Source organism: Chionomys nivalis, chromosome 13 (genome assembly GCF_950005125.1).
Source record: "Chionomys nivalis chromosome 13, mChiNiv1.1, whole genome shotgun sequence".
NCBI classification, from domain to species: domain Eukaryota; kingdom Metazoa; phylum Chordata; class Mammalia; order Rodentia; family Cricetidae; genus Chionomys; species Chionomys nivalis.
In genome coordinates this window covers 9,348,343-9,373,185 of record NC_080098.1, presented here as the reverse complement: position 1 = coordinate 9,373,185, position 24,843 = coordinate 9,348,343, and the positions used below count along the sequence as shown (strand labels likewise).

General features: G+C 42.4%; 1 protein-coding gene across 1 annotated transcript in view; it reads left to right on the top strand.

Annotated features, from left to right (window-relative positions):
* Apbb1ip (amyloid beta precursor protein binding family B member 1 interacting protein) overlaps positions 1 to 24,843 on the top strand; it is a 101,631-nt gene that overhangs the window by 49,734 nt on the left and 27,054 nt on the right. Inside the window, exons 4-7 of the mRNA XM_057787621.1 lie at positions 1,467 to 1,753; positions 4,141 to 4,218; positions 12,680 to 12,839; positions 14,346 to 14,467. Coding sequence (XP_057643604.1) covers positions 1,467 to 1,753; positions 4,141 to 4,218; positions 12,680 to 12,839; positions 14,346 to 14,467 — 647 coding nt within the window. The remainder of the gene's footprint in view (positions 1 to 1,466; positions 1,754 to 4,140; positions 4,219 to 12,679; positions 12,840 to 14,345; positions 14,468 to 24,843) is intronic.

Genomic DNA, 24,843 nt, shown 5'->3' with positions numbered 1-24,843 from the left:
TTAATAAGATATTAATGAGCATCAGTGCTACATGGCTCTGGTCATTCCATATTGATTAATATAATGTATCAATGGTAACACACTTAAGCTATATCAATAAATTTTTATTATTTGGCATATTAATAAGATATTAATGAGCATCAGTGCTACATGGCTCTGGTCATTCCATATTGATTAATATAATGTATCAATGGCAACACACTTAAGCTATATCAATAAATTTTTATTATTTGGCATATTAATAAGATATTAATGAGCATCAGTGCTACATGGCTCTGGTGATATCTGGCAATGAACCAGTTCATGGCGGTTTCTGCTTTTTGCTAAGTAGGCTCATTTTCTAACACTCCCACTTCCTCGTTCTGGGCCATCCTGCACAGCGTCCATCGCTTCTTCACCCAGTCATCATGTGGTGGCTGCATGGTTCCCAGTGCACAGCACTCCCGCTGTTCCAGGCAATCTGATCAACTTGCTGAGCATGCGGGTGGCCTCTACAGTAATCTCACACTTGGACAAAGTCCTAACAAACTCTCCTCCTTCCCCATCTCCCTAAAAGCCTTGTTCATTCTTTCTTATAAACTCAAACCGACCCACTGTCATCATAAAACCTTTACTATTTTGCCGCGCCAGCACAGGCTGGAACCAAGAGTCTCGGCGGAGGGTGTCCAGGTTGAATGAATACACAGAGCAGGAGGTTGAGGTGGAACAGCTCTCTTTATTGTCTGCTGGGCTGGTTTTATACCATGGCACCAAATGAGGAGGGGGCTGTGAAGGGACTGTAACCTGACCCTGGCAGGGATCAAGGACCGGTCACCATGCACTCAAAATTCCTTCCTTCCCCGCTCCAGGAGCAGAGGGAATTTATTATGTTTTCCTTGCAGATAAGCACCTCAAATGGGGGCAGGGGTATCAACTCGGGGCTGCAGTTCCCACACTATTTGGACTCATTGGTTTTGCTCTTTAGTATCTGTGACTTGTTAATCTTGCACTTGAGAATGTAAGGTTCCCTTAGGTCAGGTAGAGGGAGATGAAACCCAGCTGATCACAGTGCTTTCCCTTTCATTTCCACTTTTCTCCTCCTCTACTGTTCCTAAGTCCGAGGTTTTTTGCACTGAAATATTCAAGAGTCCCCTATGCAGGCATCTGCTCTTGTGCTCTACCCTGACTTCCGAGCTGAAGTGAGGCACCCCCTGCAGAGCACAGGTTCTCTCTTTACTTCCTGTTAGACCCTTACATGAAGTGCTGAATGTAATTATTTCAGGAGTTCCAATTTATGAGTATGTGCTACTGGATAAAAGATTTCAATCTTTCCTATTGTATCACAACAATTATAACAATCATAAATAATGATTCCTACCTAGGTACATATTGGTCTTTTAAAAAAAAGTAACTGCTTTCTGTTTTATCCAAATGCACATGGTTAGCTTTTACTTTTTAAACCCCATTAATCCTATTTTTCCTCTTAGAGTCCTTAAATGCTCTGGAAGACCAAGACTTAGATGCTCTCATGGCAGATTTGGTAGCGGATATAAGTGAAGCCGAGCAGAGGACCATCCAGGCCCAGAAAGAGTCCTCTCAGAATCAGCATCACGCAGCATCAGAAGACCGGGATGCAGCCTCACTTGGTTATGGAGCAAGTGCTGCTGCAGCTGGTGTTAGCCTCTGTGAGGATGATTTACCACCTCCACCCGCAGAACCCATGTTAGACCTTCCACCACCCCCACCTCCACCTCCTCCTGAACCTCTCTCTAAAGTAAGTATTGTAATGAATCAGCTCCCAAATATTATTATTGTTATTATTATAGATTGGCCTTAGCTTAGGCTTGTTCTCAACTAGCTCTTATAACAAATATAACAAATTAACCCTTTTATATTAATCTACATTCTGCCATGTGGTGTTACCTCATCTCCATATTGCCCATCCTGCTTGCTCTACATCTGACTGGCAACTCTGCCTTTCTTCTCCCCAGAGTTCTCTCTCTGGCCAGAAGTCCCGCCTATCCCTCCTGTCTAGCTATTGGCCATTCAGCTTTTTATTACACCAATCCCAGCAATGCATCTTCACACAATGTGCAAATATCCCACAAAAAAGTGTGTAGGATTCAAAATGGCAGAACCATTGCTATTTATTACTGCCCATCACCTTGAACTTTCTTTAAAGCAATAATTACATTCATAAGTTTGTATGCCTAGACCTCTGAAGTACTATGAAAAAGGATAGTGTATGTTTCTTGCAAATTCAGAGAGTCTTCCATGAGCAATGTTGTCTTAATCTGTTTTCTATTGCTATGACTGAATACCACAGATGGGTAATATAGAAAAACAAAGGTTTATTTAGCACTGGAGGTAGGGGAGTATTATTGCATGTTTTTTCTGCTCATGACGCATTTGCTTTTTTTTTTTTTTTTTTTTTTTTTTTGGTTTTTCGAGACAGGGTTTCTCTGTGGTTTTGGAGCCTGTCCTGGAACTAGCTCTGTAGACCAGGCTGGTCTCGAACTCACAGAGATCCACCTGCCTCTGCCTCCCAAGTGGACGCATTTGCTTTTTAAAGACACCTCTTTGTCCCACCTTTTAATCCTTTGCAACAATGGAAATTAAACTTCAACATCAGTTTGGATGAGGACATTTAAACTGTAGCAAGTGTGTATGAAGAACACGTTAGCACCAAATATAATCTTTACCATGGTTTGACTGTAAGTTATATGCCCATGTGCATATTCCTTAATAATACGCAAACTTTGGAAGACATGGTTGTTAATTTTTCATGGATTAAGAAACTGGTTTATGTGTTTCATTGTCCCTGTTTCTAGCCAAGATTATAGAAAATAGCAGGTGACCCTCGGAATTCCGATAATTTTAAATATGAATCAAATCTCTGTCACACGCATTGCCTCACCACGTTTACTCTACTAAAATCATGTTTAAACTGGTGACTAAGATAGAGCAGAGGCTCCTAGCATAGAGTTCCTCGAGGTTTCAGGGGGATTGCGAATTCCTTGAAAGTTAAAAGTTGAATGCACAGGTGGAGGCTTACTGAGTTCCTCACTTTCATGTGGTCTTAAAGCACCTTGACAGTCGAAAGTATTTCAACAACCAGTGGTATGAGAAGAGAAAATTCTACTTTCAAACAGTAGGGATGTAGCCAGGGTACTTCACTTCCTAATCATTGTAGACAGACAGACAGACAGACAGACAGGTAGATAGATAAGAGAGCCTTAATAGTCCTATTTTCAGAATTTGAGCTCATAAGAATACCTCCCAGTCTTTTCTGTTGTTCATGTGTGTTCACCAGTGGGGTGTTTTGTTTGTTTTGCTTTGCTTTGGAGGTTTTGTGATTTGTAAGGTTACATTTCAGTTTTAGTATTAGAAAGTAGGATGTTAAGAACCTTTTTAAGTTTCTAATAAAAGCTATGAATCCCCCTCTAAATAGCTATCATGATCCAAGAGGATGAATATGATTTTATGATGTGCTCAACTCCCTTAGTATAGGTGTGTTAATAGATTCTGTAGGTTGGTCCCTGTATCGGTTCCTTTTCCATTGCTGATAAAAATACTACAACCAAAGCAGCTTACGAGAGGACTAGTTTACGTTAGCTTATAGGGATTGTCCATCCTGTCCGTGGAGACGCAGCAGCAGCTGGCAGAGCAGGAAGCTCACTTTTCCATGCACACGATCGATCGATGGAAGCAAAAGTGAGCTGGGAGTGGGACGAGGCCACTCCCGCTGATGCACTTCCTCCAGCCAGGGTCCACATCCTAATAGTTCCATTCCTTTCCCAAACAGCACCACCAGCTAGGGACTCAGAGTTCAAGTACATGAGTTTACAGGGATATTGGTCATTCAAGCTAACACAGTCCCCTGTTCTGTGAACTGAGCACAGAACAGCATGTTCTAGGTGTGTTATACAGTTGAGGAGGTAATAATTTCATCTTTTAGGATAAAATTACTATGGTGATAAACAACAGTTTCTGTACCCTTGAATTGAATATTTTAGTCATGGCTTTTATTTATATCCTGAAAATTAAAGATGTAAAATTTAATGATTTTGTTACTGTAAACCAACCAGACACTAACACCAACAAGCAATTACCCACTGGTATTATTTATTAGACTCTTTTGACTGTCTTGCCCCTTTACAGGAGGAAGCAGAAGCCCAAGCAAAGGCTGATAAAATTAAATTGGCGCTGGAAAAACTGAAGGAAGCCAAGGTTAAGAAGGTAAGTCATCCATCATTCTGCATAAGGTGAAGTTAAGTTAATACTATCATATTATAGTTACTGATAAGCAGATAAATCAAATTTTCCTGTGCCTCTGGGGAGCTCAGCATAGATCACCTGTTGCACACATTCAAGATCCTGGCTTTAACAGTATCATCGAAAGAAAACTAAAGTGGTACTTTCCAAATAGTTATCAACCTCAAAGAATTCTCTGGACAAAGTGAAATGAAACAAGTTTCTCTGTATAGCATCATTTAGCTAATTTGTGATATCTAGATAGGGAACTGCATCTTTCTGTTTCATGCAAAGACTTTCTTTTTTTTTTAACATATAAATATTTATTTATTTATTTTTATTTTTTTTATTTTTATTCTTTTTTAATTAAAATTTCCACCTGCTCCTCGTTTCCCATTTCCCTCCCCTCCTCCCAAATATTGCCCCCTCCCCCCACTCCCCTCCCCCTATCCCCACTCCTCTTCTCCTCCCCCCACACCATTCCCCCTTCCTCTCGATACTGAAGAGCAGTCCAAATTCCCTGCCCTGCGGGAAGACGAAGGTCTTCTATCTAGGTCCAGGAAGGTGAGCGTCCAAACAGGCTAAGCTCCCACAAAGCCAGTATTAGGATCGAAACCTAGCGCCATTGTCCTTGGCTTCTCATCAGCCTTCATTGTCCGCCATGCTCAGAGAGTCCAGTTTCAACCCATGCTTATTCAGTCCCAGACCAGCTGGCCTTGGTGGGCTCCCAATAGATCAGTTCCATTGTCACAGTGGGTGGGTGCACCCCTCATGGTCCTGACTTCCTTGCTCATGTTCTCCCTCCTTCTGCTCCTCATTTGGACCTTAAGAGCTCAGACCGTTGCTCCAAATTGAGTCTCTGTCTCTACCTCGATCCATTGCCAGATGAAGGTTCTAAGGTGATATGTAAGATATTCATCAGTATAGGATAGGGTCATTTCAGGTTCCCTCTCCTCAGGGGAGGATGGGAGGAGCTTGGGGGATTGGGATGGTTGGGATATAGGAAGGGTGGATACGGGAGCAGCGAAGTATATATCCTAACTAAGGGAGCCATTTTAGGGTTGGCAAGAGACTTGACTCTAGAGGGGCTCGCAGGTGTCCAGGGAGATGTCCCCATGCAAAGACTTTCTACTGGCTGGTATTATGGCAAAGAACTCCCTATGGTAAGAAAGAGCAAGAATGCCTAACAGGCGAGGCATTTCCTTAGTACATGCATGACTTTCTGTTGGTTTACACATTTATTTTCCCATGAGCCAGGATAGTGGGAGTACAAATCTCTTTAACAAGAAAGGAAAAAGTCTTTGGTTTTGCTACTACCTAGACAAGGGCCTTCTCAGCTTCATTGTGAGACTTAAAAATTTGTCCATCCTGGATTCCCTTCCCTGAGAGATGCTCTCTGGGGCTTTCTGTAGCTGTCTGCTTATAGCAGGTGGCACACCCTCTGGGCATGTTTTAACTGGGTCAGACCTCGGTGTTACAGGGAGGCCGCTGTTTGTTTGTCCTGGCCACCCAGCTAGCTTAGACCTAAAATAATCACACAGAAACTGTATTAATCAAATCATTGTTTGGCCCATTAGCTCTAACTTCTTATTGGTTAACTCTTACATCTTAGTTTAACCCATTTTTAGTAATCTGTATATCACCACGAGGTTGTGGCCTACCAGCAAAGTTTTAGCACGTCTATCTCCAGTGGCGGATCCATGGCATCTCTCTGACTCTGCCTTCTTTCTCCCAGCATGCCATTTAGTTTTCCCCGCCTACCTAAGTTCTGCCCTATCAACAGACCAAGGCAATTTCTTTATTAATTAACTAATAAAAGCAACACATAGACAGAAAAGCCTCCCATACCACCTCAGCATCCCTTGGCCTCACTTTTCCATAATTTCTTTTGTTGATTTTATGTCAATTGAGTGAGTAGTTTCTAGATCTAATGCCTGCCTGGTTGTCTGCCCAGGAGTCAAATACTGGTTTTGTTGTTAATCTAGTCTCAAATTTGTATAAAATTTGCATTATCTGCTCCTACTCCTACTTTATCAATTAGCCTATAATTTTTTTGAACATTTTTGTAGAGCATTGTGTAGTTGTGAGGTGCTTGTTTATTTCCTGGTTGATCAGACTCCTGAAATAATCACACAGAGACTTTATTATTTAAATCACTGCTTGGTCAATCACTTAAGTATATTGCTAGCTAGTTCTTACATCTAGAATTAACCCATTTCCATTATTTTATATTTTACCATGAGGCTTATGGCCTACCAGCAAGGTTCCAACTGGCATCTTACATCTTTGCCCTCTGGAGGCTCCATGTCATCTCTGACTCAGCCTTCTCTCTCTCTGAGAGAGAGAGAGAGACAGAGACAGAGACAAAGAGACAGAGACAGAGACAGAGAGAGAGAGAGAGAGAGAGAGAGAGAGAGAGAGATCTTCTAGCCTGGCTATGTTCTGTTAAGCCATTGGGTGAGAGAGGCTGCTTTATTCATTTACCAATAAAAACAACACATATACAGAAGGACTTCCCACACCATTTCCCCTTTTGTGTTTAAATAAAAAAGAAGGTTTTAACTTTAACATAGTAAAATTACATATAACAAAACAGGTATCAAGCAAGAATTAAAGTTGCAATATTTATATCTACTTTATCTTTTATCATAATAACTAAGGAAAACTATAACTATCTACTCTTCAACTCCATCAAAGACCACAGAAGGATATAATATTATCTAAGTTAACAGAAAATACATTGTAAGCAACTTCCAAAGCTCTAGAATTGACAGTTCTATATGTGTATCAGCTTTTCCTCACTGTAACAAGCACCGAAGATGACCGACTGGACGCTTTTCTTGCTGCTGCGATGAATATCCAGCAATAATAATCTTAGAAAGGAAGAGTTGGTTTTGGCTTTCAGTTTGAGGGTGCAGTCCATCATAGCAGAGAAGCATGAAAGCAAGACAGTTGGGGGCTATAGTATCAGGAGTGCAGGGTCAGTGGTCACATTGTGTCTGCTGTCAGGAATCAGGGATAGATGAATGTTCAAACACATGAGCCTGTCAGGGACATTTCCCAAAAATAACAACATATATACCACACCCATACAAGTGATGAGAGATGAACTGCTATGCAGCTTCTGAGATGGGCCTTTCCGCTCAACTCCCAGTTCGCCTCCCCTGCTCTTGTCTCCATAGTCCAAGAGCCTGAGGTGTCTACCCATCTTGTACAGTGAAGCCAAACCCCTCACAGTGGTCCATTCTGTCTCCATTATCTCCCTAGCCTCGGCCCTCCCACACGCATTTGTCACACTGTAACACACATTTGTAACACTGGCCTTGTAATTGCTCCTCCAGCACTCCTCAAGCGCTTGCTGTGGCACCTTTGTACCTACCCATCTCTCCTTCTCTTACCCAGATTCTTACTGGACTATTTTCTGTCCCCCTTAAGTATTCAGTCACCTGAGTGAGATTGTCCTCATCACTGTGCACACTATTCCCTAAAATTCTCTTACCTTCTCCACTTATCTCCTCAGTGTTTTTATCACCACCCAGTGTAGTACCCACTGATTCATTGCGTATATCCCCTCTGGACCTCCATGGTCTGGAGACTGTCTTCTTAACCACGCACCCCATGCACTGGAGGAGGTACTAGCTGTGTGCAATGATAAAGGCCCAGTGAGACTGTTACTTGTGTTGAGCAAATTCTAGCAAGTGCAGTGCAGAAAATTAAACGAGGTTCATCATCGTGTCCCGTGCTTCTGATCCAACACTCAGGATCCAGAGGCAGGAGGACTGCAAATTCAAGGCTACCCTGGACTTCAACAGTAAATTCAGACCCAGCTAGGACTGTACAGCAAGACTTTATCTAATAACAATGATGATGATGATTACCTATCATCAAATTAATGGGTAGTACATGATGATTATCTATCATTGTCATCAGTATTATTATTATTATTTATTACACTTTAAAAACCCAGAAGCATGAGCTGGAAGCCAGAGGAAGTGGCAGACAGTGCCTAAGTCTCTCCTCGAATGTCCTGTGGATAATGAAACCCCTCTGAGAAAGTAGATCTTGAGCAAAGTTCGCTGCGGGAAACAGCTAAGTACATGGGGCAGTGGTAAAGGGGAGCCCCAAACAAGGATGAGCTTTGATGAGGCAATGAGCATCTTATCCTCAAGCAAAAATCAGCTTGATGAGCTGGAACACAATAAAAGTCTGTTGAGCACAGCTCAGTGAGCAGCTTAGTAAGAGCAAAGGAAGGAACTGATGCTGAAGTGGGAGAGGTAGCAGGGAAGTTTGGGATCTACCTTACAGGCAGTAGGAAGCCTCTCGGGAGCTCGAAATGAGACCATACTGGCCGAGGCATGGGAGATTAACTGTAGGGATGTGTGGGTGCACAGGTGACCAGGCTGTGACACTGTTACTCACTGACCGCCATGGTTCATCTGGCCTACTAAATGTGTGTCCTCTTCCTCCTTCAGTACCCCACGTGTGTCCCTCCCACACTCAGAGGCTGTGTGCTGGCTCAGCAAGAACGAGCCTCCTCATAAATAAGTTCTTCTGCCAAAATTATACTAGTGGCCATGCTCCCATTACAGACCCACCAAGCAAGCTCTTACTCTAGATTCCTCTGGCACAGCTGAGCGTGCGTTGGCTTGAGCTACAAATAAACAGCAGGCGCGGAGACACTGTATGGCGTGGTTGGCTTTGCCTGTGAGTACAGATGAAAGAGAATAAGAGCAGGGACTGCAGCAGGAGGATCACAAGTTCAAGACTAGCCTGGGCACACCATGAGACCCTGTCTCAAACCCTAGGTACTTGGGATATAGCTCGGTGGTAGAACATTTGCCTAACAAATGCAAGGCCCTGAGATTGATCCTCTTCACCTCGAGAGAGAGATGAAGGGATGGAGGGAGAATGAGTAAGTTTTAAAAAATCATAATTTCACACTTTCAAGCCAGTGGATTATTTATAAATGAAGGCCACACTGTGTATTTTTAAAATAGAAATGAAAGGAGAAGGGTCTCTTACAGAAGATGGGACAGGAGCAGAGGCAGTCTGCTTGCTCCAGATGGTCTGTGGAGAACGGGAGCCCTGTCAGCTCTTCCCGGCCATCTATCCGAAACAACGTAGCTCTGCCCCTTTCAGTTTTTATGGATTGTGTCAGCAAACACAAGGCACAGTCTGCCCAGACCCAAGGAAGATGCAGAGGAAAGCACTCCTCAAGGGGGAGGAAAGAAGCCCAACCCTCTCTGGCCATACATATTCTTTCAGACTACACCCTGTATGGAAAACAGCACACTAACAAAATAATAGAAATGATACACACACACACACACACACACACTTGAAAGGACTGAAGTAAGTTAGTGCTGGAGGCTGAGGTGGAGATCGAAAGGTCAAGGGCAACCTGAGCCACCCACAGAGACTCTGTCTCATAAAAAACAAAACAAAAACAAAAACATGGGTCCCTCATCGGAAGTATTTGCTCTTAAGGATTTGGTGGTATGCTGACATTATTTTGAATTACAAATGATGTACATAGCTTATGCCACCAAGCTTTTGAAGCTGGAAACACGATCTGACTTATTTGTTAGTTTATTCTAAAGCTCTGTGACAGAGAAATTCCATTTGCAGATCTTATTATAGAAACTCAAAAAAGTAATTTGCATGATTTAGGACTAAAATATTTTCCATTTAACAATCTGTGAGTGAAAATGGGATTTCATTACTGAATCATTTGGCTACAGAGACGATCATGTGATTAATTCCGTAGCGTTGCCGTGCTACAGTACTGCTCCATGTTGGTGCAGAATCTTTCTGCTGCTTGCAATGTGGTGTGAAGAACCGTAAAAATGATTTCTTCCTGTTCAGTCATGTTTTCTAAACTTTACAATTATGGATATTCTTAAATGCATATGGATTAAAGCTAGTTTATCATTTCTGCCAAAAAGAAGTCCCTTCCAACATTTGAAAGTATGTTGTTTAGCAATATCTTCCTCACTATAAAAATGAAAGGAAAAGGCAACATATGTTTCCCTTTCTAGAGCATCTCTAAGCAGGAACGAAGTATGGTCAAATGTCAGTATTTTTCTCTATCAGAAATGGAGCTTTCAAAGCACTAACGCCAATGGTGTTTCCTAGGACAGGTAACTGTTCTACAACACTAATTCTCAGCAAAGAGCAACACGCATGTCTTCCACAGAGAAATGCAAAACAAACCCGACTCTACCCAAGTTAAAGGGGATGTAATCATCGTGACAAGCAAGGAGGTACCTAAAGAAACACGTGTCCCCTCCCTGTGCCATCAGACTACTGAAATAATGGACCTCAAAGAACTCAAATTTCACTGGTAACATCATGCAGCGAGCAGAAGAAAGGCTTGAACTCCGGCGCCATCAGCCAGTTCTAGTTCATTCTGTTGATGTGGCTAAAAATCTCTGACCAGAAGCAAGCTTGGGAAGGGAAGGGTGGGTTTGACTTGCTCTTCCAGATCAGGGAACGTCATCGAGGAAAAGTCAGGCTGGGATTCAAGGCCGGAAATGGAAGGAACGGTGCTTGTAGCCTGCTCACGGGCTGACTCACAGGCTCATTCATGATTAGCTGGCATTTTTATCCATCTCAGGATCACCTCACTGAGGAATGACTCCCCAGGTCACAGTGGGCTGGGCCAACCTGCATCAGTCAAGACAATCCTTACAGACATGTCCGCAGACCAAGCTGATAAAGACAATCCTTACAGACGTGTCCGCAGACCAAGCTGATAAAGACAATTACTCAGTCGATACTCTTTTATTCAGGTCATTCTAGGCTGACTCAAATGGACACAGCTAGAGGAAGACCTTTCCTCAGGAAGAGAATTCATGCAGCTACAACACTTTATGAGTCAGACTGGAGTCAAACAATGACAAGTCCATGGTGGGCAAGGCCATGCCTTAACCAGGACTGTCTAATTATGCAAATCTCTTGCCCCCTTTTTAAACCTTAAACCTCTTGCCGATACCCTAAACAGTGATTCAAGAGCTACTGCACCCCTTTATTTCTTCTTCTTCCCAGTGTAGTCTTATTGAATAAATCTCCTCTTTCTGCTGTTCACTTTGATTTGTCCCTTTAGTTGGCATCCTGGGGACAATGGCAAAACCTAGCTTATTGAGGTTGCCGTGCACAGGCTTTTAACCTAAAAAGTCCTTTACCAAAGGAACTTCAGTCACAAGATACAGGGAGACCTTTTAACCAAGAAATGTTGCTAGCCCTGAAAGCAAAATAGGAACAAGAAACGGAAGGATATTGGGAAAGCAGGACGTCAGCGCTTCTTTGGTGCTGTTTTCTGTCCTCCCCACCAGGATACAGGGACTTGAAACTGGGCCAAGGGCCTTGCTTGTTGTCTGTGTTGTGGTTTTGAATTTATTTTTCTACCTCTGTGTTTCTAATCTATAAAGGAATTCACAGTGAGGTTGGGGATGCATTCCACTTTTAAAATATTTGATATTTGCCCTCTGAGAATTTTAGACATGTATACAATGTACATCCACCCCCCACAGTCCCCTCTCTAACTCTTCTAACTACCCCTACCACTACCTATCCCAACTTCAGATCCCATTTTTTTCAGCTCACTGAAACTAGTCAGTGCTGCCAGTATGTATATATGATAGGCCAATCCATTGGAGAATGGGCAACCTACCAGGGATCACATCCCTGAAGAACACTGACTCTTCCTCTCCCAAGACATCAACTGACAATAGCTCTTAGGGAAGGGTGGGGCTTCGTGACTGCCCCTCCTGTGCTGCAATTTTGTCCTTAGCAAACTTTATCCAAGTAACTGCAGCTGCTGTGAGCTTATGAGCCGCAATCCTGTTCTGTCCAGAAGGCACTGTTCCACAGCAATCTGCCCCAACATAAGGCTCTTACACTCTTTCTCTGAGCCTTACAGGGAGGGGTGAAGTATAGATGTCCCAGTTAGTGCTAAGCACTCCACAGTCACGTATTCTATGTACTTTGACCAATTGAGTCATGACACCCTCATGAAAGTCAAGAGGTGCATTGTTCTACGAATAAAAATATTAAGTATTTAGAAGGCAGTTTGATGCTACATCCGTTCAGTCTAATAATAACATTAGGTTCTCCTATGGGGCCCATGATCCCCTCAGCCTTGGGTTCTTATCCAGTTTATAGTGCCAGGCATGAGTTCTGTCCTATAGAGCAGGTTTTAAATTCAATCAGAAGTGGTTGGTTATCGTCTATAACAATCATGCCACTACTGCTGGTTGAGAAAAGTCATCTACCATCTTACCAAACTCTGAACCCTGTGAGCTACAGTAACAACAGCCTAGCAAGATGTTCACACGGCGCATTCCTAATACACAGTTACAGAAGTGATAGCAATGCTGAGACCTTCAGCTTAGCAGGCTGTCCCAGGTGCCGAAACTGACTGACTGTTCTGTGTCTTCATCTCCAGCTTGTGGTTAAGGTGCACATGGACGATAACAGCACCAAGTCACTGATGGTAGATGAGCGGCAGTTGGCGCGGGATGTTCTGGACAATCTTTTTGAAAAAACCCATTGTGACTGCAATGTGGACTGGTGTCTTTATGAAATATATCCTGAATTGCAAATTGGTAAGTCTCTTCCCCATATCTAGCTGTACTTCCAAAGCATGGCTTTTGTTTTATTATTGGCTTTGTCTGTTTATACATTTGTTTCAAGATCTCAAGGAACGACATGTCACTACCCTCATGTGAGATGAGTGCTTGCTTCATTACTTCTTTGTGGCAGACACTCGGTTGGTAGAGGGTGGCCAGGCTTTGGGGGATATAAACTTTATTACTGTCACCTTGCTAGTAACTCCAAAGGGGGAAGAAAAGCAATGTGGTTCATTTAGCTACATGTTTAGGAAGTTCAACAGTTTGCAGGAAGCCCTGGGTATCTGTCAGCTAATATCCCTTTAAAGATTGCTTCCGTGGGGCAATGCTCACTTCCCTTTCTTCCCTCCAAATTTGATTAATTATTAACACTTTGCTAATGGAAGAGGCTCCGTCTCAGGGGTCAAAGGGCAATGAAATAATTTGATAGCTTCTTCCTTCTTTCCTTCCTTCCTTCCTTCCTTTTTTCCTCCTTTCCTTTTTTTCTTTCTTTATTTATCCTTTTTTCTTTCTGCAGTTTAATAAATTCCTTCCACTCATCCTTAGGGCAACATTGCCTCCCAAGAGGGATGTATGAAATCCAGAATTACCTGCTTTTGAGGTTTTAGAGAAATTTTTTTTCTATAGAAAATGGTCCATATTAAAAACAGTTCCTTAACCAGGCATGGTGGCACATGCTTGTAATCCCATCGTTGGAGAGACTGAGACAGGAGGATGATGAGACCCAGGCCAGTACAGGCTGCAAAGTGGAGTCTATCTCAAAACACAAAGCAGAGCTAAGTCTTGAAGTGTCCTTCAATTCTGTGAGTCGGGAAACACGGGAAGGGAAAGCTCCTGTCACTCTCAGGCTTGGTTCATGTATTCCTTTATTATCTTTAGCGTTTTAGAGCAACAAGTTACGAGTTTCACAGTTTCCCTCGCAATGTTTAAGCACTCATTGCTCTTTACTCATTCCCAGGATGACCGGATTTACCTCTGGCAAGAACAATTTAAAATGAAAAACAAAATGTTAGCACTAAAAAGCATGATAACTATTGTATTCTAATTTTTATCATGTATGTTTTTCTGTAAGTAAATTCTGACGTCTTATATAGCAGGAATGTTGCACTATTGTTGCAGGCAGAGGTGTTAGTTCACAGGGCAGGCCTCGAATCTCCAGCTCACCTACCTCTTTACGGGGGACTGCAGAGACAATGGCTAGTTCAGGAAAGGAAATAGTTTATCAGGGACAAGACACACAAGGGGCCTGGAGGTGTGCCATGCAAGAAAGGGGAGAAGGAGAAGAGCAGGAGCCCCCCATGATCTTTTGTGGGTAATTAACTTTACCCAAGTTCAGACACCAACCATTTTTCAGAGCACGTGCCCTTGGCTGAATAAATTCAGACCCACGTATGTAAGAGCTGCCCATCTTTAGACACCTTGTGAACGATTGCCCTTAACTCAGTAAGAGACTCTCATCTGAATTATCTTTTATTTCATCAGAGAGAATTTTTGAAGACCATGAAAACGTTGTTGAAATCTTATCAGACTGGACAAGAGACACAGAAAACAAAGTACTGTTCTTGCAGAAAGAGGAAAAATATGCTGTGTTTAAAAACCCTCAGGTAAGATGGCCCAAGTCTCATGAAACTGTGTTTGTCACCTGTATACCGGTCAAGCCACAATCTCGGGAAAATCTCACAAATCTGCTTTTTTCAAATAAACACAAACTTAGAAATTCAGAGTCCTTTGAAAGATTTAGAAAGAAATCTCTATTATTTTTCTTTTATTTCACAATCCAAAGCATATCTATTTGTCTTTGTCTAACCCTCTTCAGGGGTTTGAGTTTTTATTAGGCTCCATTAGTCCAATGTGTCATGATGAACTACAGATTGTTAATTTTTCTATTGCAAAGTTGCACGTTTTTGTAGTTCATATTTATTGCTTATTGATACTGTGATAACTAAAGGAGTGTTACTGGGAGGTCTGAGACCCTTCACCTGCATTAAAGAAAAAAAATGATGAAGTGAGAAATATTTATGTACAGTTTGAACCAGAACTTGTGAAAGAAAAACATTTAGTATTGTTTTACCTTTTCTATGGCAGTTACACTTTGTAGAAAAGAGAAAATAAAGTCCAGGAAATAGAAATGTGTAAATTTAATCAGGATGGTGTGGACTCTCTTCCTTGGAGACACTGCCCCACTTTGCTGATGCTGCAGGATGGCCATTCCTTCTCTCAGCCTAGAAGCCCTGCGGCACCTTTGTAATCTGCCCTCAAGCATCCTGTCTTTCACAGGTTCCCTGCTGCACTGTTGCTTGGAGAAAATACGATTTATTGTGATGTCCTTAAGCAATTGGAACAAACTCATTGCTCTCATATTTGAAAGAGCACCCCTCAAGTCATACCAGGGTGCAACCAAAACATCTAAGCCCTTCTGAGAGTGGCCTCAAGCAGCAGGAGTCACCTGGGAACCAGAATGCCAGTCTGTGCTGCATGTCATCACAGACAGTCTAGGGAGGCTGGGATTGAATCTTCAGTTTAGCTGAGTTACTCAGAGAGGCAGCAACATGAAAGGGGTTAATACCCCAAATGGCCTGCCTCCCTCACCCATCTAGTATACTTTATAGGGAACCCTAAAAGGCGTTCATCATTGCAAAATGTAGCCTTGACCCTCTGGTCAGGGGCCACCATTGTCTCTGATTCACCATATTGGGATTCTCTCCTCTCTTCTCTACATCCTTCCTTTGCTGGGTTTCTCTGTGGAGCAGAGTTCATATCCACACAAGACTACTTAGTCTCATAGTCCTCCCAGGCACCATAGAACAAGGCTAACTCAGCAGTATATACACGCTGAACTCTTGTTTAACAATATCAGGTACCAGTGTGTCTTTAAATAAAGGGTCCTTATCTTTCCCTCCTGTCCCAATCACAGCTCTTAAGGAAATTCTAAGACTGTTACAGATGAAGTGATCTCCAAGGTCATCCAGACATCTTTTCACTTTACCAGAAAGGAAACTGACTCTCCAGTTACTAAGGGCAGGATTGGGAGTCTGAGGCAGGCTGCTTATGGGAAAACGTCCTTTCCCCTTGCGTTGGTTTTTATCATTGCCATGGCCAGATATCTGACAGGAACAACTTAAGGGAGGAAGGACTTATTTGGCTCACAGTTGCAGAGGTCTCCACCCATTGTGGTGAGGAGGATACGGGGAGCCGGACTTCGTGTCATGGTGGACAGGAAACAGAATAGGGTAGTAACAGAAAAAGGCTAATGCAAGATAGATTCCCAAAGATATAGCCTTAGTGACCTACTTCCTACAACTGGCACCTACAAACACACGCACACACACACACACACACACACGCATATGCGTGCGTGTGTGTGTGTGTGTGTGTGAGTTCTACCATTTCCCAATATTCTATTCAGATTGAGAATCCATCAGAGGATTAATTCATTCATTAGGTCAGAGTCCTCATGGCGTAATTGACTCTAGAAATGGCCTCACAGACTTGACCAGAGAGCACTTTCATAATATCCTAAGTGTCTCTCAGTCCAAATCAACCATCACATAATTGTCCTGTGCTGTTTTCTGGGGTCCTCCCTGGGATATGTGATGGCAACTCACAACAAAGCAATTAAGAAATGTCAAACACTAGAAATGTCAATTTTCAACCTACTGACTAATCATTGACTAACCAGCAAGGGTGTCATATCAGGGGCTGTCACAAAGGGTTCCTCTAAGTCCAAATTTCAAGCAAATTCAAATCTTAATTCTTTTTCATCTGCTGATCCAGACAAAAGAATGGACTGTCTCTGCCACCCTCAACATTTGACTTCTATCTCCGTGTCCAAGGCGGCTTTTCCTAAGAGCTCATCTTCCAATCTGTAGGAAATGAGGAAAGAGCCACAGGAATGTACAACCAGGCTTCCTTTTCTTAGATGCCGTTAGCCATGAATGAGCTACTTAGTGACACTGAGCTACAAGAGTCTGAGGATTCGACATCTATATAACAACCATAGCATTATATTCAAGACCACCATTGTGCATAGCTTCTTCACAAAACACCTTTTATGTTGAGTCCATGAAAATGCTGTCCAGGAATTGTACAGTGTGTCCATTGTTAAGAGGAGGAAGGAGACATACAGCTTGCCGTGCTGGCTGATGAAGCACTGTTATATCCTATCAGTACAACCCATGGACTTTACAAAGTGATCACTTCCCTTCAGCTCATGCCTTCAAGATGCAGGCATTAACAAGGCTCTCCGTACCTTCTCCCAGTATTTACTCCCCACCACTGGCAGTCAGTATTCAGATCTTTACCTCCTTTCTTTCCCTTACTTTTCCTTATTTTGTGAAATGGGGTCATGTTGGGGCTGGAGAGATGGCTCAGAGGTTAAGAGCATTGCCTGCTCTTCCAAAGGTCCTGAATTCAATTCCCGGCAACCACATGGTGGCTCACAGCCCTCTTCTGGTGCCCTCTTCTGGCCTGCAGACATACACACAGACAGAATATTGTACACATAATGAATAAATATTTTTTTTAAGTGGGGTCATGTTTGATTTTCTTCCCACTAAACTTTCATTCACATGATGCCCTTGGGTTTCTATCTCCATCAGTCTCTGTCCTTACCCATAGCTATGATGTTCCACTCCATCTCAGAAGACTTCCTTCCCCTGCTACTTCATCTCTTCCCACGTAGCCATATGGTCAACCCCCGCTGGTGGTTGCTTCTATAAATGGAGCTCAAACCTATATATGTGTATAACTCTTGAAAGTATAAAAACTCAAAAACCTCCTCACACACTTATCTGCTGACACCTTCTCCAACTCCCACCTCTTATGAGTCAACAGCTTGCTATGGAACACAGGCTGGCTTTGAACTCACAGACTTCCTCATACCTTATCATCCCGAGTGCTGGTATCACAGACATACACTACTGTTGTTATGCCCAGTTTCTGGTTCCCAAATGAATCACAGAGCTGGATTTCAGATTATTACATGAGGGTTTTTAATTCAAACTCAAGCTTAGATCAAAACCTTTCCAGCACCCCAGCTTGGTGGGTGCAGAAAGTGTGGCAGGGAGCCCTGGGAGGGTAGGACTTTTAAAGCAGAAACGCCATAATTAGGGGAGTTCAGGTCCTGTCGTCTTGGGATTTGCTAAGGAGGGCATAGGGTAAGGTAGTTTCTGAAATCATTGGTCAGTTTTTGGTGCAAAAACCTAACAAAAAGCCATAATTACTAACAAGGTATAACAAGGACAGGATGCCTCCCAAGAACATCTGGACCTCGTTAAATTTTATGGTCCTCCTCCCTATCTCCTTAATTGACTATTTTTAGGGTATCTGTTTACATTTCTACTATCCCTGCACATTTCTGGAGCTGAGATCTGCTCACCCCCCAGCTCATTATATGGCTTAAGATGAAGCCCCTTCTTTAAAATGGAGTTTGCAAAGTCGAATCCTCATACCGTATCTTAGCTTCAAACTTTTCATCAGTGTTTTAAGTAGATATGAAGAAAGCAAAGGTCCATGTATTTTAAATCTCAACAGATAAAATAACCCTATAGATTTTAAATCCTGTTCTGTGGCAATTTGACTCCCATCAGATGTATTTAAGAAGTGTTTTACATTTTTGGAGAAGTGAATTCATGGTCAAAGTGAGCAGAAGGAATCACAGTTTCCAAGAGGTCCCTGCACCTGCAGCGCCTTCCCACCATCCCCATCTCAAACCATGTGCTGCGCTCAGCGAGCCTGCCAGCATCACAGTTTACACTCAGTTACACCATAACTAGCTCAAAATGCTTGGACGTTTCCCACTGTGTCTTCTCTTCCCGCCTTGAGCTATTCCCACTGTATTTTCTCCACAGACTCATCCTCCCTCTATTTCTCCCCAGACTCCTCATGCTCCTGCCGTTTATTTTTATGCTGATCAGTTGGTCCTCATTTTCTCTCTCACATCCGTTCACAAATCATTTGCAAGTGGCTATCAGTTAAGGGATAGCATCTGGGTTAGGGATTCCAGCTCTAGGATCGCATCCGGTACAGACCTTTGCGGGCCCTGTCCGTGCCGCCACGGTCTCTGTGAATCCGAAGGTTGTATCTAGAAGACTTTGATTCCTTGATGTCCTCCATTTTCTCTGGCTCTTCTCCCACACAGCTCCCTGAGCCCCGAGGAGAGGGATTTGATGGAAACATCTCTTTTGCGGCTGAATGTTTCAAGGTCTCGCACTCTCTGCATATTGCCTGACTGGATCTCTGTATTTGTTCCCATCTGCTGCAGGAAGAGGCTTCTCTAAGGCGGCTGATAAAGACACAGATCTATGAGTACAGCAGAATGTCATTAGTGATAAGTAAAAATTAATAAGAAAAGGGCAGCTCCACTGGTGCAAAAAATCCAATTAGGTCAAATCAAACTAAATCAAAATGCTTATCGTTTTATTAAGAATGATGCTGCGCATGGTGGAGAGACAGGACAGCAGGGAGCCTATGCAGACCCGAAAACCACATGTTTCTCCTCTAGGAGGCCACTTAAATACCCTGTGGGACTGGTCCTGACCCCTACACACACAGGGAGGGGTCAGGACCTGGCATGCTGGGATTTGGAGTCCAGACAAATACAACTCCCAGGCCTGGGGGCTGGGATGGATGTCAGGGGCCTGGAGCTACACCCCCAACTTAATAATTAGGAGTCATTTTGTTGCTACGTTCTTTTAGCAGAAGAGTAGTGTTTGGTTTTCCCCTAAGTCCCTGACCTATGTAATCCCAGGTTCTTGGCCACCCAAGCAATGCTGGGTATGGGCTCCATCTCATGGAATAAGTCTTATCTCAAATATAATATTGGTTAATTAGTCCTACAAGGTTTATGCCACTATTGTACCAATATATCTTACAGGCCCATCCCTCTTAATTAACTACAAAATTAATCAATGAATGTTCTGAATCAATTATCCTGTTTTCCCTTTTTATAGATATTGTCTTAGATTGTTTTCTATTACTGTGATTAACACCAAAACCAAAAGAAACTTGGGAAAGAAAGGGTTTATTTGGCTTACATACCTGATTACTGCCTATCTCTGAAGGAAGTCAGGCCAGGAAGCTAGAGGCAGAAACTGAAGCAGACACCACAGAGGAGTGGTGGCCACTGGTTTGTTCTTCGTGGTTTGCTCAGATTGCTTTCTTATACCACCCCAGACCACCTGCCAAATGTTGGCACCACCGCCAGAGGAGTGTGCCCTTGGCATCAATCACCAAAGAAACACCCTAGAGACTTGCCTACAGGCAATCTGATGGAAACATTTTCTCAACTGAGGGTTCTCTTTCCCAGATAACACTAGCTTGTGTCAAGTTGACAAAAACCTAATCAGAACAGGTGTTAACTACCTTTTACAGATAAAACACATTGAGAAAACGTGTTCACATTAATAAATGGATGGGAACAGGAAAATACCATTCTGATCTTTGAACTCCTTCCAGGTTGTCAGCTAAAAGCTACTGAAGTCTCAATGATGTTCTTTTCATCCATTGGCCAACTAGATAATTAGGTACTCTCCATTGTGAGGGAAGCAGAGCATTAGAAATCACTTGACTTTCAAAGGGGTTTTTATGAGTCTTGCACTTTTTCATGCCAGTGCTTCAAGTGATTCCTTTGTTCAGGCCTTTGAGCTTTAGAACCCAGAGCAGTGAGGTCCTTGTGGGTGTGCAGGGCACTTTCTCTTCCTAAGGAGTGAGAAAGCAATTGTGGAAAAAGCTATCCTTGATCTCAGCGGATCAGGTTTAGAAATGGAGGTTAAAGATGTAGAAACTGATGCAGGTGTGTCCTTGCAGAGCTTCACACATCACCAGAAGCCTTCGATGCAACTCACTGTGAGTGACCCGGACTTCTGCACTTACAAAGCTATTGCATCTGTTATGAAATAATAGAGCATTTGCCATTATAATCTTCAGCAGTGAGGCAGTTCCGTGAAAATGGGCACCATTAAAAGCCCTGTCCTGCAATGAAGGGAGTTAGCAGACAATAACCAGTGACATGTTAAAGACAAAACCAAAACAAATCCAGTTTCACGGATCTCACTTATGACTCTCGATTCAGACTTGTCTATACCAAAAATGGTTTGGAATGTCCCACCACCTTCACCCCCTACATGGCAGGTTATATTGAAGTTGGAGTCAAGGAAATGATGTATAAAATGCAAGGGTATAAACACGGCTCTAACAGTGTGCTATCTGAACATGGTTTAACTAGTTGCCACTCACAAGTGGTATCTGAGATAAAGCTTCCTCTATTCTGACAGTGACAATAATGTTGCCAGTGTTTAACCTAATTATAAGGCCCAACTCCAATAGGTCTGGAGGTGGAATTCCTTAACTTCATGAAAAGTTAACGTTTACTAATTAAACATAATACTATCATTTAAAGTGGAATACAACTGTGATTACTATTTTTAAGTAAGATTATATTGACTTCATTACAAGTCACTTTTACTTAAATCAAAATTGTTCAATAAATATATTCTATTAGCCATTCATGATGTGAGTCCTACCGTATGAATTAGACCACAGTACACTGACCTCAACCATCAAGCAAGTCATTCTTCTATGACCAGCCAGAGAGTCAGAAGATAGGAAAGTCTGGGCTCAGAGGTCTTGCACAAGCTGTGTCTTGTGCCAAGTAAGTTTGTCAAAAAGTACCTCATCTTATGTAAAATCTGTAAGGGAAGATGGGACAGAGTCAGTAATGTCATCAAACAATGGAACAAAGTCAACAGGAAGCTAATCAGGCAACTTTGCACAGAAGGAACACAGAACATTCAACTGCAGCACAGAGCAGGCACACGGTGGCCTTGGAACTGATGATAACTTAAGTCTCTTTAGGGGGAACGCCAATTTGCCAGGAACCAAAACCTTTATCCCTTGAATGGATCTTGCCAAATCTGCCCCTAGGCAAGGACACAGAACTAGGTCCCTTTGTCCTTTCATCAAAGCCTCTGAGAAAGCCCTGGATCAGCCTTACTCTATTTGCCTGCAAACTATATTTTTAAACAGCACAAATAGACCACATTTTCATCATCCACCAGGTGATGGGCATCTTAGGTATTTCCATTTCCTGGCTTTTGTGCATAAAGCACCCATGAACGTGAATGAGCAAGTATCTCTATAGTGAGGTACAGAATCCTTTAGGAATTTACCCAAGAGTAGTATAGCTGGATCTTGTGGTAGATCTGTTTCCAGTGTCTGAGGAACTTCCACTGACTCCCGCCAGCAGTGAGAAAGTGTCCCCTTTCCCTGAATCCTCACCACTGTCAAGTGTTTTCCTCGACATTAGCCATTTAGATTAAAAAGAAATCTCAAAGTAGTTTTTATTTGCATTTCCCTGATGAATGTTGAAATATTTTAGTATTTATCAGCTCAGTGTGTCATCTTTTGAGAATTCTGTTTCATTTCAAACCCTGTTTTATAATTTGGCTGTTTGTTTTCTTGATGTTTACTTTTTTGTTTTTTTGGTTTTTTTGAGTTCTTTGTATATTCTAAATATTAACCTTCTGCCAGATGTATAATTGGTAAAGCTTTTCCCCATTTCGTGGGCTGCCTCTTTTCTTGAGTGATGGTATCTTTTGCTTTATGGGTTTTCACTTTATGCAGTTCCATTTGTCAAATGGTGGTCTTAATAATTTTTAAGAAAGCTGCTGTTAAGTCTACCCTTTTCTTCTTTCTTGTTTTTTAATATTAATTTATTATTTTTATTTGTGTGTGCATGTGTGTGTGTATGTGTGTGCGTGCGTGTGCACCTCAGGAGTTTATGTAAGCCATGTATACGTAGGTACTCTCTGAGACCTGAGGGCATCTTATCCTCTAAAACTATAGTTACAGGTGGTTATAAACCATCTGATGTGGTTGCTATGAACTGAATCTGGAGCTTCTGCAAAAACAGTAAGCACTTTTAAGTGCTGAGCCATCTATCCAATCCCATCTTTCTTCTGCAACTTTTTAAACAATTAGACACCTTACTTTAATTGGAGAAACACCAGCTTAATGGAACATGTAAGCCTCAAAGTCACCATTACAAATACAGTAAGTGTAATAGCCAAACAAGTATTGAGTGCAAATGAATGTATTAATAGAACCATAGTGTGACCACAGCCAGACAGCTCTCATTCCACTAGGCTAAGCAGTGGAATACTGAGGTCAAGAGAAGATGGTAGTCCTGACCTTATAGGTACACTCATGATCTGTAGATGATCTATATGGGAGGAAAGTCTTTTCTCTGGAACTTCAGAGTCAATAGACACAATTCAATAATTAGTTTAAAATCTGTATACAGTTCAAATGATGATCCAGTTCAGCATTAGCTTGTTTGTGCCGTAGTTAAGGTTTCTATTGTGTCAAGAGACACCATGGCCATGGCAACTCTTATAAAAGAAACATTTGGTGTGTCTCACTTACAGTTTCAGAGGCTTGGTTCATCATCATCATGGCCGGAAGCATGGCAGTGTGCAGGCAGGCAGGCATAGTGTTAGAGTAGCGAAAGTCCTGCATCTTTCAGGCAACAGAAAGTTAACTGAGACACTGGCAGTATCCTGAGCATAGGAAACCTCAAAGCCCAACCACAGTGACACACTTCCTCCTATAAAGCCATACCCACTCCAACAAAAACATGCCTCCTAATAATGCCACTCCCTATGAGATTATGGCACCAGTTACATTCAAACTGCCGCACCTTGATTCACTTTCTCTCTTACTACTAAACAAATAATGTGATTAACAGCAATAATAAGCCCTGAATAAGCTGTAGGCTTCAAAGTTTGCAGAGCAATTTTTAATAGAACAAAGGGGATGTGCATACTTAGGTACTGACTGCTCCTTTATTTTAATGTTTACAAACAATGGTGAGAAATGGCCTGTTCAAGGCCCATGATGAGCTGAGATACAAGAATTAATAATAGGCACCTCATGAGCTCTACTGTCCATGTAGGACAAGTGATCTTTCTGTCGCCATTTGTGAGGTTGTACTTATTCAAAATAACATAAAGAAACTGTAGAGAATTTTGACATCACAGAACTTTAGCAGATTCATGGTTGAGATTCTCCAAATTATCTCTGTAGGTGTGTTTTCTCCTATCCTCTTGTGAAGCCTATCCTCTTGTCAGGATCTGTGTAAGATAATACAGGAGCCAATCTCAGACAGATCCAGGAGATTGGTTCACGTTGTGCCTTCCTCCCTTTTCCACAGAGTGGTCCTGGGTACGCTTCAAGGCAAAAATGGTCCTGCCCTCCTGAACACCCATTTTTATTTATTTATTTATTTATTTGTTTATTTTTGTTTTTTCAAGCCAAGGTTTCTCTATACCTTTGGTGCCTATCCTGGAACTAGCTCTTGTAGACCAGGCTGGCCTCGAACTCACAGAGATCTGCCTACCTCTGCCTTCCAAGTGCTGGGATTAAAAGGCATGCACCACCACTACCCAGCTCTGAGCACCCATTTTTAATTCAGTCTTTTGTAGCTAACAAGACAAACATCATGTATCAGGAGCCAGGTGTCCCACTCTTGAGCTTCCGACACTCCCTTTAACTACGGTCTCTAACATCCATGTGCTCCTGACTTTCCTCACCTGAAACAGACATAGATCCCCGAGACCTAAGGACTTGCACTTGCTGACCAGAGTTGTTCTCCTGCTGAACTTGGACAAGGGCTCAGACTTCACCCCAGCCCTGGGCTTCTCCTGAGTGCCTCACGGTTTTCAGTGTTTGACAATGAGGTTCTTGACCTATGGAAGTTAACAATTAAACAGTGTCACACTCTTTGCTTAGCTTCTGTTCTGCTTTCTGGGCAGGAATGAAGACCCTGCTTGAGCTTGGGTGATGCAGCAGTTGGTCCTGTTGCTTCACTAATGAGTCACTACAGTTCTGTTTTGTTTATCTTCTCGTATGGTAACAGCTTCTCTCTCCGGCAAGATCACGAGTTCCTTGCAGTATCCATCAAAGTAATGAATACTTGCTGATC